The sequence below is a fragment of the Perissodus microlepis genome, chromosome 4 (genome assembly GCF_051167445.1).
Source record: "Perissodus microlepis isolate ML-2025 ecotype Zambia chromosome 4, ASM5116744v1, whole genome shotgun sequence".
NCBI lineage: Eukaryota > Metazoa > Chordata > Actinopteri > Cichliformes > Cichlidae > Perissodus > Perissodus microlepis.
Window position 1 is genome coordinate 12,758,468 of NC_140464.1, and position 13,810 is coordinate 12,772,277.

Consider the following 13,810-nt stretch of genomic DNA (forward strand, 5'->3'; position numbering starts at 1 on the left):
GCACAACAATATCAGCAAACATATCTGCGTAAAAGTGTTGATGAGGGAATTGGAAGTCCAATCTTCTTGATTATGGCAGGTGTGTTTGGAGTTGTAGCTGTGGGTGGGGCAAAATAGATTTCCTGACCCCACCTGCCCTTCTCCTAAACTCTACTCTGCCGCCTTGTGCCTGTCTTGTCTTTCTCCATTTCTCTCTGAGTGTGTCCGACCTGGCAAGCTTCCTTCTCTCTTTGTTCCACAGTGACAGTCCTGATGGCAAATTGATTTCGACTGTGTGAGAACAGACATACAGACAGAAACAGACAGCTCCGGATAGCACAGGGGCCTCTTCCCCCCCCCTCCCCCCCATCTTTCCCCCTTCTTAGCCTCCCTCCTGTCCAATTATCTCCACCTCTTCTCCTCTGCCTCCACACACACCCCTTCTCCGAATGGAAGAGGCCAGTTTCATCCCTCCTTTCTGTCCTCTCTTCCTCCCCGGGTCCCTCCTTTCCTCCTTCCGTCCGTCCTGGGGTGCTGCTGGTGGTGGTGTCGGTGTGGACAGTAGCGGTTGGTGGGTGGAGGATTGCGTTGAGCGAGAGAGCCAGAGCGGGGCCTACCTGCTCGGCATGCAGCGATATGGACTCTGAATTCGCTATCACAGTCCACCATCACGGACTGATCTCGCAAGAGACTGCCTTTGCTACTGCTTATCTTTCATGCATGTACATGGTTGTGTCATTTTGTCAAACTAAAGGACATTCATGTACTGTACAAGTGCCAAAAGACTTCAATGTCGATGTACTAAAGCCACTGACTGAATGGCCTTTTTAAGCACAAGTGGGCCCAATATTATTGATTTCCCACCAAACACATACACGCTCAAAAAGCTTTGTTCAAAGTAAGGCTGCACGGCAGATTACTCTGTTTCCATTCTGAGACTTCCCCTACGTCCTGCTGTGCTTCCTCGTGTCAGTGCTAGACTTTATTTTCCGTCCAGAGGGTGTGTCATATATGCCTTACTTTGCTTTTTTTTTTTCTATTTAATACAGATTTTATGTGCGATGAAGCATTTTTTTAATTGAGCTTCAATAATATACATTATATATAGCTAAATATAAATTGTTTCTGTCCGTCCACTAAATTGCACTGTATTTTTGGTCATCACATGGTATAGTAAAAAAAAAAAAAGCAAATTAAATTAAAATTCCCACTTTTGTCAACACAAACCCTCTTTTTGCCATCCTTTCCTGAACCTACTGCCACAGTTATTACTTAAATAAAATGCCTCACTCCTGTAACCTTCAGTTTTGTCTTCTTTTTTTGTTCTTTCCTCCCCCCCCCCCCCCCCCCCCCCCCACACACACACACACACACTTTTTTTCCTTCTAATCCTGAAGGTACAGTTAGCTTGGAAGGGTCCATGATCTTTTGTTGAGTATCCCCAATAACAGCTGTGAATTAGTTTTAGGTTAAATAATAACCACAGCTTCTGCAGCTTTCAGTGTTTATGATTGTATTCCCTGAGTGGCTATGTAGTTTTTTTGTTGTTTTTTTTATTTATTTTTTTGGTCTTTTCTTTTTAAAAAAAAAAAATATATTGTCCTTGTAAAAAATAAAATCAAATAAATGATAATAATAATAATAAATATTATTATTAAATTAAAAATTAACATATTTCCAGAAACAATGAAACCTGCTGATTAGTTGAAGTGTTTATCTTATGCATGCTGTGGAGGGAAACCAGAAAATGTAATATTGAGATTTGACCTTGAATGTATGGTGAATTTTTACAAAGGTATTCTAAATAAAACATACATCTATATATTAATAAACAGTGTGGTCTGACGAGAAATCTGTTCTGTCGATGATAATTTCCTTGTTCGGCTCAGAACTGATTCTTTTTATTTTTCACTTTTCCCCCTCAAAACCAACACCTACCTGTGACTCATTTCAAGCCACAACTCTGTTCTGTGCATGCGGTTTCATCCTTACTCACTCCCCCAAGCACCTGTAACATCTGTGCTGCTCTTGATAGCCTGTTGGTGTGTGAGGTGGTGTTGTGTGCACTTTGACCTGAACTCTACCTGCCTGCTTTCCTTCTCTTTGGTTGTTTTTTAAATATGATTTTGACTTACTTGTGCTTGAGTTGTATTTGGGTCATATAAACAGCAGTGCACACACTTTTTGCAGACGTGCGGTTGATTTTATTTATTTTTATTTACTGTCAGATTTGTTCCCAGTGAGCTTTGCAATTTGAAAGGATTGTAGAGTGCTGTATACAGTATGGCATGTTGAGCATGAAGTGCGTACCTCTGTTTTGCATCCCCCATTTCAGTCGTGTACTGTTATCAGTTTCAGTATGTATGCATTGCACCAGACTAACCAGTGTCCTTACAAAATGTGACCCATGCATGATCTGAGAGATGAGCCATTCAAATCCAAAAGTTCTTTTTACCTTCCAGTTTGGGTCCAGAATTGTCCCGGTTCTGAGGGAACAGGACCTCCGTAAGTCCACCAGTCTCCATCGCCTTTCAGCCAAGCAGTCTCTTATCTTCTGCTCTCTATTACTGTCTGGTTCTCATTGTTGTCATTGGCTGTCTGGCTGCAGTTAAGACGCAGGGAATAGCTGGTCTTTTCTGTCCTTTGGCCTCTTTGGAGTTGGCATCACTTGGTTCTGTCAATCCAGCAGGCCTTGGGTTGTAAAAGAAGTACTTTTATATTTTAATTTATGTATTTTTTTTTCTTTCTGTGTGTAACCCAACATCATACAGAGAAGACACTAACCCTTCATGCATGCCTATAACACGCTATTTAATTAGAATTTGTTCATCATATGCTTGCTAAATCTCACAAAACTGCAACTTTTTGCTCAACTTACTGTTGGAAACTTTAGGAAGGTAGAAGTCTTTGGGTGTGGTTACATATTTAACCATCTAGATCTTGTACTTTGCTCAAGCTAACTATAAGTCTTGTCTCACCCCTCCTCTCCCCACAGTGACCGTTCCCTGGAGGTCTACCTCCGGCCTTCCTTCTCTGATGACCGAGCTACACCCATCTTCTACTAGCAGCCTGCTGCCCCCTTTTTACCCTCGCGGGCCTTTCCTTTTTAAAAAGCAAGAGATAATGGCCAACACTGGCAGGTTTCAGTTGTATAACGTTATCGCAAGAGGGCCCAGTGGCTGTGGAAATTCACTTAAAGAATTTCCCATCAATGTTTTTTGCAAATGCTTTCACGAAACATTGAATGTTTTAGTCAGAACAGTGTGACAGTTAGATTTAATTATTTAGATCATACCAATTGTGAATAAGGTATTGCTAATAAGTTTTACTAGTGATGCCAATACATTAATATTTATCTGTACTTCTGTTATGCTATTTTTTGGTTTCTGCAACACTTTACACTGTAACTTTCACTGGAAGATTATTTGAATTAAGTATCAGTGGAGGGGCACACTGCAATAGTTGCTTACGTGAGCTGAGAAAACGAGAAAAAGATGGTTGTAAACAGTTTACCACACATTGCTGTAATGTGAACTGAGTAATTTGAATACTCAGACTGATGGTTGAACCCTGACAGGCGATGAGTAAACTATAATTTTGCTTTTGTTAGGTAATAATATAGAATTATATATTGACTAGTTGTGATACAGTATACCCAGATTTCCAATGTGGGAACTGTGCCTTCTAGGTGTTCTTTTTTTTGTTTGTTTTTTCTTTATATGCATATGGCGATATCCATTTTGTTCTGTAAAGTGGTTTGAGGGAATATGCATCGCAGTTCTATTTGTATTTTTATATTACTGAAAACGTTGATGGGATTATTTCACTTTCTTTGGCTTGAGCAAGCTTTCGTACAGTGCAGGCGCAATTCCACAGGTATAACACGGGAATAAACTGCTACTCTTTCCTTATGTTCAAATTTCAGTAATATCTAAGCTGCCAGATTGCCAGGAAATGAAATGCAGTGCATACAGGAGGTTTGTTTTTTTTAATATATATATATATATATAAATACATATATATATTCAGCTTTGAGGGGGTGGTAGCTTATCAGATAAGGTACAGTATTATCATAGCTTTGATCATTTGTTCTCAGTATTTTACAGTACACTCACCTGGGACACAAGATTAGAGGCATGTTTTTCTTTTTTACAATATGATGTATGGGGTTAGTGCTGAAAGTGTGGTTGAAAAGTAAGAATGTGTTGTGTGAATGAGCTGAAATGCCTCTTAGTCTCCAGGAAATAAACTGTTACGTCACAAAAACCTTTTGTGGATGAGTCGTTTCCACTGAGAATTACGGTCATGCTTTTACTACATAGCTCATTTAAGAATCAAGTTTCAAATGCATTTTTTTTAACTTTTATATAGCCCTCACCTCATCCATGTCTCTCTGTTTGTATTATATCTGTACCGTGCAGACCATGCATGTAAATTAACTTGTCCAAAATAAATCCATATGGGCACAGACTTCATACTTTTATGTGTTGTGTTTTGTTTGTTTTACACTTGTTGACATTAATACAGATAAATATATCACAGACACAAAAGGGGGAAAAGTATTTGGATTTATTTGTTTTGGATAGTACAACAGCCGTGAGTGAGGGATGAATGGAAACAGCAATGATGTTACTACCGGTGCATAAAACAACCCACCTCACCTTCTCCAAAGGCGTCTGCCACTTTAGCCAATGGGCTTTGAAATATCTCTTTGGCAAATTTGAGAGACTATCATCCTGGATTGCATCTTCTTCAAATTCTCTATACAAAAATACTAGCAATGTTTTCTCTTCTTGCAGAACTTCAAAGGCAAGGAAAGAGGAAACTGAATTGGCACTTGGAGCTACAGGAGGATAGAGAGGGGGGAGTGAGCTGCCGATACAGCAGTAGTAATTCAAGTCAAGCTACCTGCTACATGTTGATATAGGATTCATACAATTGTCCTATTTTGAATGTCTTTTTTTCTTCCCCTTATCACCTCATACCTGGTTCATTCAGCACTAACATAACAGATGCGTAATGGATGAGACCAAGACCTAGATGCAGAAAAGATGCTCGAAAATGATAACTGACATTCAACATTTATAACTGGCATGTTGATACTGACACCACTCAACAGTGGTAACGCATCTAAGTCCCTTTTGAAGTCATTCTACTGATGATCAAATTTATTTAAAAAAAAAAAAAAAAACAACCCTAAATCTAGAAACGGCACGTGGACACTAATGGGGGGAATCTCATTGTTCAGCTGATTCGTTGCAGAATGTGGACACGGAGAGCAATGTGGGGAACACAAAGTGTTTCAGAAAGGTGTGGAGAGCCGTGGGTTGTCATTAACTAGAGTGAGTGGTGGAGAATATGGTAGTGGTAACATCCTGGTTTTCTGTATTATGTTGCCATTAACATTAAATCCACAAAGTCCCACAATGGTGATTTGGATAACATGAGAAATTAGGATGAAGCACCTCCAGCTCCACCATCATCACCAGCTATAACTTTTCATTGAAGTCAAATATTTTGTTTGAAAATCCATTGTAGTTTCTTATGTAACAATCATCAAGCACTGTTTTCTGGCACCAACAATGAGAGCCGTAACAGTCTTAAGTTGCCAGAAAATGCCAGATGGTAAGCAGATGGACAAAGGCAGCCAATGAGAGGAGCAGCTATGTCTGTCATTTCACTTTTTTTTTTTTTCCTTTTTTGGGGGGATTATTTTTATAATTCACAAATCAAAAGAACTGTAAGGTCACGAAAAGGAACTGATGCCGCATTTAGCAAATAAATACTGCGTGTCAAAACTAACATTTCTATTTCTGCAGACAATAACACTTCGCTTTGTATCCACTTTAGGTTGCCATCCGTGCAGCTATTGCTCTTTCTTCATAAAAAATAAATAAAATAATAATAATAGTGTGCAAATCATTCGGGGTACTTCACTACAATATGAGGCACTGTCTCATAAAGGGTCACCAGGGTCAGATGCCCCAAAGGTCGATTAAAAAATAAAACTCTGTAAAACATCTAGATATAATAATGCTTTTTCTGTGTTGAGAAGAACCTGGAATCGACCTTCTCTCATCGTGGTGGCATGGCACTCTCAGTCTTTTGGATTATCGTCACTGTTCCCTGTGAGACACAAGAGATTGGAAATAGAAGGTAAAAATATTACATTTATTTATTTACCAACTTCACAACAAAAACAAATTAACCAGGAATGCCCTAGATCTACTTTGTCTGTGTAATAAGCCACATCCCTGCCAATATTAGCACTTAAATATTAGATTTTAGGAATCTTTAAATCCACTTTGTCTTTCAGCTGTTTATATTAGCTGCATGTGGATCTTTGCTTACAACATTACAATGGAAGCCATCTTTCAATAGCCACATTGCAAAGTAGGATCAGTATTTTAAACTGAGGTGACGTTTAGTGGAGTGTGACAATTTTAGAGAAACTTTTACTACCACAAGTTGGACTAAAAGGCATTTTTACCTTTTGCTGAGCTCATCTGGGAGTCGCAAACATGTGTGATAGAGAATCGTGACACCATAAAACGATTAAGTGCTACAGCGGCTGGTTTAGGTGCCTCGGGACTGTTGGAGAGAGAAGTGGGTGTTAACGGGGGCTCGAGTGTGGTGACAGGTGAGGATGGACAGGGCTCAAAGGACAGGTCATCTTCCGATTCGCAGTTCCCACCTGAATGCACACAGAAAGTCATAATCGCTTTGTTAAATGCAGTGAGAAAAAAAGTGAGGCTTATTCTTTGCAACATATTGCATCCTCACCCTCTTCTGATTTGTTTCCATCTGTTTGTTTAGAAACACAGGGTGATTCACGTGACTGAGCTTCAAGTTCAGGGTCAGGTTGGGGCTGCTGGTCAAAGTTTTTTGTCTCTGATGTTTCTTCTCCACTGGCCTCTACTTCTGTTGAGAAGGAATAGTCGGCCAGCTCTCCTGTGGGGCTCTCCTGGAAGGCATAAAAACCAATTAAGTGATTTAATTTAATATAATAATCTCCCCAGTTTGTACAACGTTGACCTATTAAAATATTGTACCTGGTCAAAAAGGAACACTGTGACATCATCAAAAAAAGACACCGCTTTTTTCTTCCTCTCCAACTCCTCACAGAAGGATTCGGTGAGCAGGCCGGGCATCTTCAGGAGGCTGCGGAGGTGTCTAGCCCTGCTGCAGTCACTCACCACCACCGGCACTGTGGTGAAATCCTCCTCACTCTCCTCACTGTCTTCATCTTGAATGTTGTAGGTCCTCAGCTCTTCATCAGAATCGCTATCATCCGAGTCATCTTCATCCTCTGCCTCCTCCAGTGGAGCTCTTACATCCTCTCCACAAAGCTCCAGCAATGATGAGGAAGTGGACAGGTCAAGAGGACCATTGGATTCTCCACACAAACTGTCTTGTGAGTCACATTCTTCTGCATCTATGTCCTCGAATTCTTCCTCATTTATTCTCGCACCATCCCCTCTGTCGTCTGTCTCCTCGTTGACATGACTGAATTCGGGTAGCTCCTCCTCCTCTGTGGAGCCATCACCATTTTCATTTTCTTTGGGGGACTCGTCATTGTCATTGTTGGTTATGGTGGAGCCAGTATGCAATGACTGGGAATTGGAGCAGTCTTCTCTCCTGCTCCCCTCTTCCCGGGCATCCTGGACAGTGGAATTTGGCTCAGATCCAGTGGCGGGGTTAAGCTCTGTGGAAGGTTCGTCTTCTGAGTGCTCTGTCTCCAACCCAAGATCATCATCTGCAGGGGCGGTCTCTTTGGTCAGGCAGCCACCCATCTGTGGAGGAAATGGTGACAGCATAGACAACCCAGGGGTGGGAAGAGAATGGGCTGAACTATTGTCAGCCTCTGAGAGATTCACCAAAGCACAACTTTTGATGTGTCTCAGATTTGTTAAAGTTTCCCCATTGGCAAACTTCTTTTCTACAGCATGATTATTTCCTAAAAGGCTTGGTTTCTCAGCAGGGGGGTGACAGTTACGTGGACCTGCAAAGAACTTACTGCCGTCCTCTTGGGGACTCCTCTCATCATAGTCAGAAAAATAGGCTGAGTCCCTGTAGGGGTTCTTCTCAGTTAGACTTTTTAACTGTACCTCTGAGTTGCTTGTGGAAGTGCAGACCCCTTGTCCTAAACCCACCTGCAAAACAAGCTCGGATTCTCCGCCCAGCCTAGGGCTCCTCTCACCACCCAGGGGATCTCCAAGCTCTTTAAAAATAAACTCTGGAGATTCGTTGTTCTCTGTGTCATAGCCGCTATCCAGTGATTTGGGCAGGACTGGGATATTGAAGGGATCAGGGCTTAAGGGGCTTGCCATTGATGAAAACAGGTTGTTGGTGTCTAAAGAGTCACCAGCTGTCTCTGGCTTCTTCTGCGGGCTGAGCTCTTCCTCCTCTATCTCAGCATAGTCGAGGTTGAAGTCTGCAAAGATCCCTGAAGTAATATCTGTAATGTCATCTTCTTCCTCACTGTAGTCACCAAGTTCAACCAGGCATATGCTGGAGTCTCTTACGCCAACTCCACTATCTAATGTTCTGCTTCTCTCAGGTGTCTCTGCATAGTTTAGCTTCTTGTCGCTCAGATCAAAAGATACTCCTGTCGAAATGCCCTCCCAGATCTTACTTCTCTGCTTATCTGACAGTTGTCCTGCTTGACTAGCCTGAGGCTTCCTAAAAGAGGATGGTGATTTTATGTGGCTTGCCTCAGGTATCATTTCAGAATACGTTCTCTCTCCATAAAGAAATGATTGCGTTCCATATTTTCCACCCTCTCTATCTCTGGTATTTATTCTTGCATCTGTGAGAGAATTGGTACTTTGCACATTATCTTTAGTTGTGTTCCTTTCCACTTGAAAGGCATCTTCCTCTTTTTCTTGGTGGCATAAGTGAATGTATGAGCCTAAATCAGTTGGTTTGCTACAACTATTACAGTCAGATCCTCTTCCTCCTCCTTCTGAGGCACCACAAGACCTGGAGCTGTGGAAGGTTCTGGTGGTGGCTTTGGTTAAAGACCATAATTCAGTTGTGTTTGACTGACCGGTATACTGCAGATCCAGACAGCTGTCACATCCACTGCCTGTCTGCCTTGTGTCAAAGCTCAGGCTGTTATTGTTTGCAGAATGGTTTGAGATCCAGTTTGTGGCCTCTCCCTCGGAGAAAAGGTCATCCTCGATTTCTCCACTTCTCTGTTGACCCAAAAGCACGCCGTCAGCGGTTCCTGCATCAATTCCGATGTGGTTAACAATAGATAGTCTCTTTCTAAGATGACCTACCATATTATGGCAGCTTTCATTAACTGTGCTATGATTTGTGTTTGCTTCAAGGTAGGGATCACAGAACCCTAAGCTGGGGCTACTGACTGCTTGTGATAAACTGCGTGGGTTCTCTAACTGCTCCTTAGACTCTGCTGGCCGTTCTGCAGAGTCATTGAGATTGGACGAAAGGCAATTTTGGGAGTGGCCTAGTTGTGGGGGGCTGGTGCTGTATATGTGTCTGAGCAGTGGTTCCCTGGTTAGTTGGCTAGTGGGACTTGAATCAGAGTCATAGGCAGTGGATTTGATGTTATCAGCAGTAGACCAGTATGCGCTGGGTTGTGCTGTGGTTGAACAAGTTTCACTCTCAGATAGCAATCTACTGTCACTGACTTCTAATCCTGGGCTGTAGTCCACAATGCTGTCATCCAGGTTAATGTTACACTCTACTGGTTCCTCTATGCGAATGTAGTACTCACTGCTGACTGAGGGGCTGTGGGCACTCAATACTGGAACCACACTCGGGTGTTGGGGTTCATAATAGGATGGGGACATGCTTGAGGTAAGGCTATCAGTCTTGCAGCCCCCTGTGGTGCTTCCCTTGCTTGAATAGTAGATATCCTGGTAATGTGGGTTCCCTTGCCCCAGTGGACCACTGGTGGAGGAGGAGCAGTAGGGTTGCTCAGCTCGGGCCTGCTCCCATTTGTATTCAAAGTTGAGACCGTGGCTGGTCTCTGTGACAGTCAGTAGGTCATCACCTGTGTCAGAGTGGAAGCTGTCAGAGAAGTGCTCCAAGAGGGGGAAGGAGGATGAAGCAGAGGAGGCCAGCTCCACTGCTTGAGTTTGGTCTGTATTAGGTGCTTCTGCTGAGGCTGGTGTAGGGGTTAGAACTAGAGCTGTGGATGTAGCTGTGTGAGAGGTGCTGCCAAGCAAATTGGGTCTCAAGGCATTCCAGCGTTGCTCAAAGTCTTCCTCAGCTTCACTGGAGCCTTTGGCACACAAGTATGTGACCAGAAGGTGTACTTCCTCACTGCTGGGTCTCAGCTCTGGCTGCAGCCAGCAGAACTGCATTACCTCGTACCTGAACGGAGAAGAGGGACCGAAAAGACCACACACACCTTCAGGCTGGAAAACACTTATTGGTATCCTAAGATATTTTTGTTAAAAAAAGAAGAAAAGTTCAGAAGCAACATTTTAAAAAAAGGTAATATAAGGAGAACTTCAAAGTCAGCACTTTATAGCAACACCTAGCACTTATTTACTGCACTAGTCAATAGCATATACAGCATAGTATATGAAGGAGGTGCAGTGGAGATGCTGACACAGTTAGAAGATGTTTATGCTTTTCTTTGTGCATCTGTGTGGCTTCTCAGTGTTTGTACCAAATAGTTTAATTCCTTAGGGAGCAATTTTGAAATAAAAAATAAATAAAAAACAATATCTGGCAGGCTTCCCAGGTAAAGATGAATGACGTGATTCGGATCTGGTCGATGCCAAGGGGATCATAAAGAATAGGGAGAGTATTGATCATCTGCCCTTGGTAGCAAAGACAAATGTTGCTACAACGGACTTGTATCAAAATAAATAAAAAAGTTATAAAACAGGAAAAATAAGGTTGTTAGAAACTCATTGGTCAGTTTGAACTGAAGGCTTACCAGCATCTAGAATCTATTTTGTGTGGCATCACTAATGTATAAGCTACTAGTCTTTTCTAGTGTCAGTATTCACTGTATGTACAGTAGGTTCTCCTGAGTGTAGTTATGTGTGGATATCTTACCAGCGGTCAGCCAAGGGGAACTGAAGCTGGGGTTTGGGTAGTTTAAGCTGCTGTTCCTTCACAGCATATGTCAAGACCTGTCTGTCAGAATAGTGTCTATACGGCTGGTTTCCCAGCTCAAACAACTCCCACAAAGTCACCCCAAATGACCTGAAACACACAAAGAAATATTTTAGGTTGGTCAATTCACATATTCCGGATAGAAAAACTTTCCAAACAAACTGTTCCACTCATTCGGTAACCCTTCAGATGGCTTGCCTTAAGTATGTGTGAACTCGAACTGTAGCTTCGATAATCTGCAATAAAAGCTTCCATTTCTCTCCCTTTACATAACTCACCATATGTTGCTGCTTTTGGTTTGGTCAACAACCAACAGGTTTCCATGGACCTCGTCTATGAGTTCAGGTGCAATCCAGCGCAGGGGTACCCAAATCTGGTCTTGTGTTATATAATAGTCATCCTACAGAATTAAAAAAAAAAGAGATATTGAGTACTAGGAGCATTACTAGCAGTCTTTAAAAATTACAGATATTTCAAAAGACTGACCTTGTACCGACTGTGAGAAAGTCCATAGTCTCCAATCTTAACTGACATTTCTGATGTTAGGAGGCAGTTTCGCAAGGCCAGGTCACTGTTGAAAATAAAAAACAACCAACCCCCCCAAAAACTGTTAAATAGAGAGATAAAACAATGCCACTTTTATTCAGAAAGACGCACTATGTGCAACAATGTAGCTGTTATTGTTTTCCCCTAATTAACTCTCTGTCCATGTGTGTGTTACAGTCTAAGCCTGTTCCTTAATAATTTAACTTTTTGGTATTTTCATGTTTAAAAAAATGTTTCTCTTGCGATCTGATCTATTTTAAAAAATTGCAGCTGAAGTATCTTGAGAAGAGTCTGGGGTGATTTTTCTTTTAACCTGCACTAGAATGTTGGCACTTCTTTTTTTTACTGCAACATACAGTAATGTTGTCAGTTAAAATTCAGTGATAAATGACAGAATTATATAATTAGAGTAACATACATATCACCTAAGTGCGTAAACACACTCACAATTAAGTCAGTAAGTGGAATCTCACCTCCTCCACAATGGGAGCTTTCAGCCTGGCAGTCACTAATTGGTTGCTAGGGCCACCACCACTGCATGGATGGTGGAGTGAGAACGAGAGGGGCTCGCCCCCAGCAACAAAATCACTGATGCTGGAGTTTGTGACAACTACTCAGGCAGCACCAGGATGTTGTTGCCAGGAGAGACCAACAGGTGGCGCACAAACCATTCAAGTAGATTCTTCCTTTTAAAGCTCAAATTGCAGAAGGTAAAGGGAGCGGGACTGACACACATACCTGTGGATGAAGTTGTTTTTGTGAAGGTGCAGAAGCCCTGAAGCAATGTCACATGCCATTCTCTGGAGGATCAACGGGTCAGGTGTCTCAGAATCAGCTACTTGACAGCTGTGGAGGTAACTCTTCAGATCACCCTAAGAGGGGAAAAAATATGAGAACATGAGACACACTGACTTTTCTTTAATTCTGCAAACAAAACTAAACAAAGAAATTTAAAAAATATATATGAAGGACTGAACAAACAAAGTTGGTCATTAAAATGTGTCTTACCATAGGGCAAAACTCCATGACCAACAGAAAAGGAGTAACCTCTGTACATTGTGCCAAGCACTGCAAGAGGGCAGGGTGCTGGAGGGTCCTGTGAGACAATTTTAGAAGGTATGATTGTGCAAAGACCATACCGGTAATAAAATAAAAACGTGTGGAGTTTCTGAAGTTTGATAAAACTGACCGGTATGGCTGGACCTCTTCAAGAAATTGCATCTGGTCCTGGACACTGGCACTGGCCTTCAGCTCCTTCACCACCACCTGGGTGGTGCTGAGGCCTGCATTGACCTCGCCCAGCAGAACCTGCAAGATTTAGCCAGCATCGATAAACTGTAGATTTAGAAACCAAAGTAAACATAAAGTAGGAATGGAAATGGTGTGCAAAACAATCCAGGAAGAAAGGTAAATTGTAGGGAATCTAATGTGGCTGTGTATTTCAACTCTTCCCCTGTAGAATAAACTCCCCGATCGAATTAGCCTCACTGGAGCATTCAATATAAGAGTAGAACACATTTTAAAAACCACTTATTATAGTAAGGAAGCTGCTGTTTAAACTAGAATATTGAAATAGTAATATTGAGTGCAAAGGTGTTTAAAATCTCTCTATCTAAAAACTGACTGAGTGTATTCTTTCAGAACTAAATAAAAGTTTTACCTTGCCAAACCAGCCATTTCCAATCTCCTTCAGATAGAGCAGACTGTGGCGTCCAAGGTCTGATGATTTCAGCAGTTGGACTGGAAAAGAGCAATAAGAAATACATACAGTAAGATTACTCTCAGACATGAAGAAAATGATGGCTTTAGCATCAAAGAAGTGACTAAGAGAAAAGAAATCTTACAAGAACAATTTTCAACGCACTGAACGAGGTAAACAAGAGAAAAATCGAAAGTTAAGAATGCTGTCTGCAGAAACGAAAAGAAGCTGAGCTCCACAGCAGAGAAAAAGAAAACTGAAAACACAGATAAGGCAAAAATGCAGAAACCTCTCTGAGCAAAAGAATACATTTCCTAAATAAAATGTCACATTTACTGAAGAGAAGCTTGCCTGAAGCCAAATAAATGTTTTACTTTCCATATAAATTAAATTGTCCTTTAAGAACAAAGGATTTTTTTGTCACGACACAAATTGCAGAAACACCATAATTCTACAAATCATCCATCTTATGCACAAAATCAAATA

The 13,810-nt window shown here is 41.5% G+C and overlaps 2 protein-coding genes across 10 annotated transcripts in view; one reads left to right on the forward strand and one right to left on the reverse strand.

The window, feature by feature from the left end:
• Window positions 1-4,454, forward strand: part of LOC146388476 (BAR/IMD domain-containing adapter protein 2-like) — a 54,685-nt gene extending 50,231 nt beyond the window's left edge. Inside the window, exons 14-15 of one of the 7 annotated variants that reach the window (XR_014800045.1) lie at window positions 542-2,484; window positions 2,975-4,454. Coding sequence is in view for 6 of the 7 variants with exons in the window: in XM_084925816.1 (XP_084781942.1) it covers window positions 542-626 (85 nt within the window). In the remaining variant the exon portion in view is untranslated. Of the gene's footprint in view, window positions 1-241 lie in introns of all 7 variants that reach the window. The other 6 variants (XM_084925822.1, XM_084925820.1, XM_084925816.1 and 3 more) reach the window with 6 other exon arrangements.
• Window positions 4,455-4,533: 79 nt separating this feature from the next.
• The window catches only part of LOC146388477 (serine/threonine-protein kinase LMTK1-like), a 29,877-nt gene continuing 20,600 nt past the window's right edge, over window positions 4,534-13,810 (reverse strand). For all 3 annotated transcript variants that reach the window (XM_084925814.1, XM_084925813.1, XM_084925815.1), the window contains 11 exons: window positions 13,286-13,365; window positions 12,815-12,933; window positions 12,634-12,721; window positions 12,364-12,497; window positions 11,566-11,650; window positions 11,358-11,479; window positions 11,020-11,169; window positions 7,032-10,323; window positions 6,763-6,943; window positions 6,470-6,673; window positions 4,534-6,105 (listed from right to left, as the gene is read on the reverse strand). In XM_084925814.1, the coding sequence (XP_084781940.1) occupies window positions 6,077-6,105; window positions 6,470-6,673; window positions 6,763-6,943; window positions 7,032-10,323; window positions 11,020-11,169; window positions 11,358-11,479; window positions 11,566-11,650; window positions 12,364-12,497; window positions 12,634-12,721; window positions 12,815-12,933; window positions 13,286-13,365 (4,484 nt within the window). In that variant the 3' untranslated portion in view covers window positions 4,534-6,076. The remainder of the gene's footprint in view (window positions 6,106-6,469; window positions 6,674-6,762; window positions 6,944-7,031; window positions 10,324-11,019; window positions 11,170-11,357; window positions 11,480-11,565; window positions 11,651-12,363; window positions 12,498-12,633; window positions 12,722-12,814; window positions 12,934-13,285; window positions 13,366-13,810) is intronic.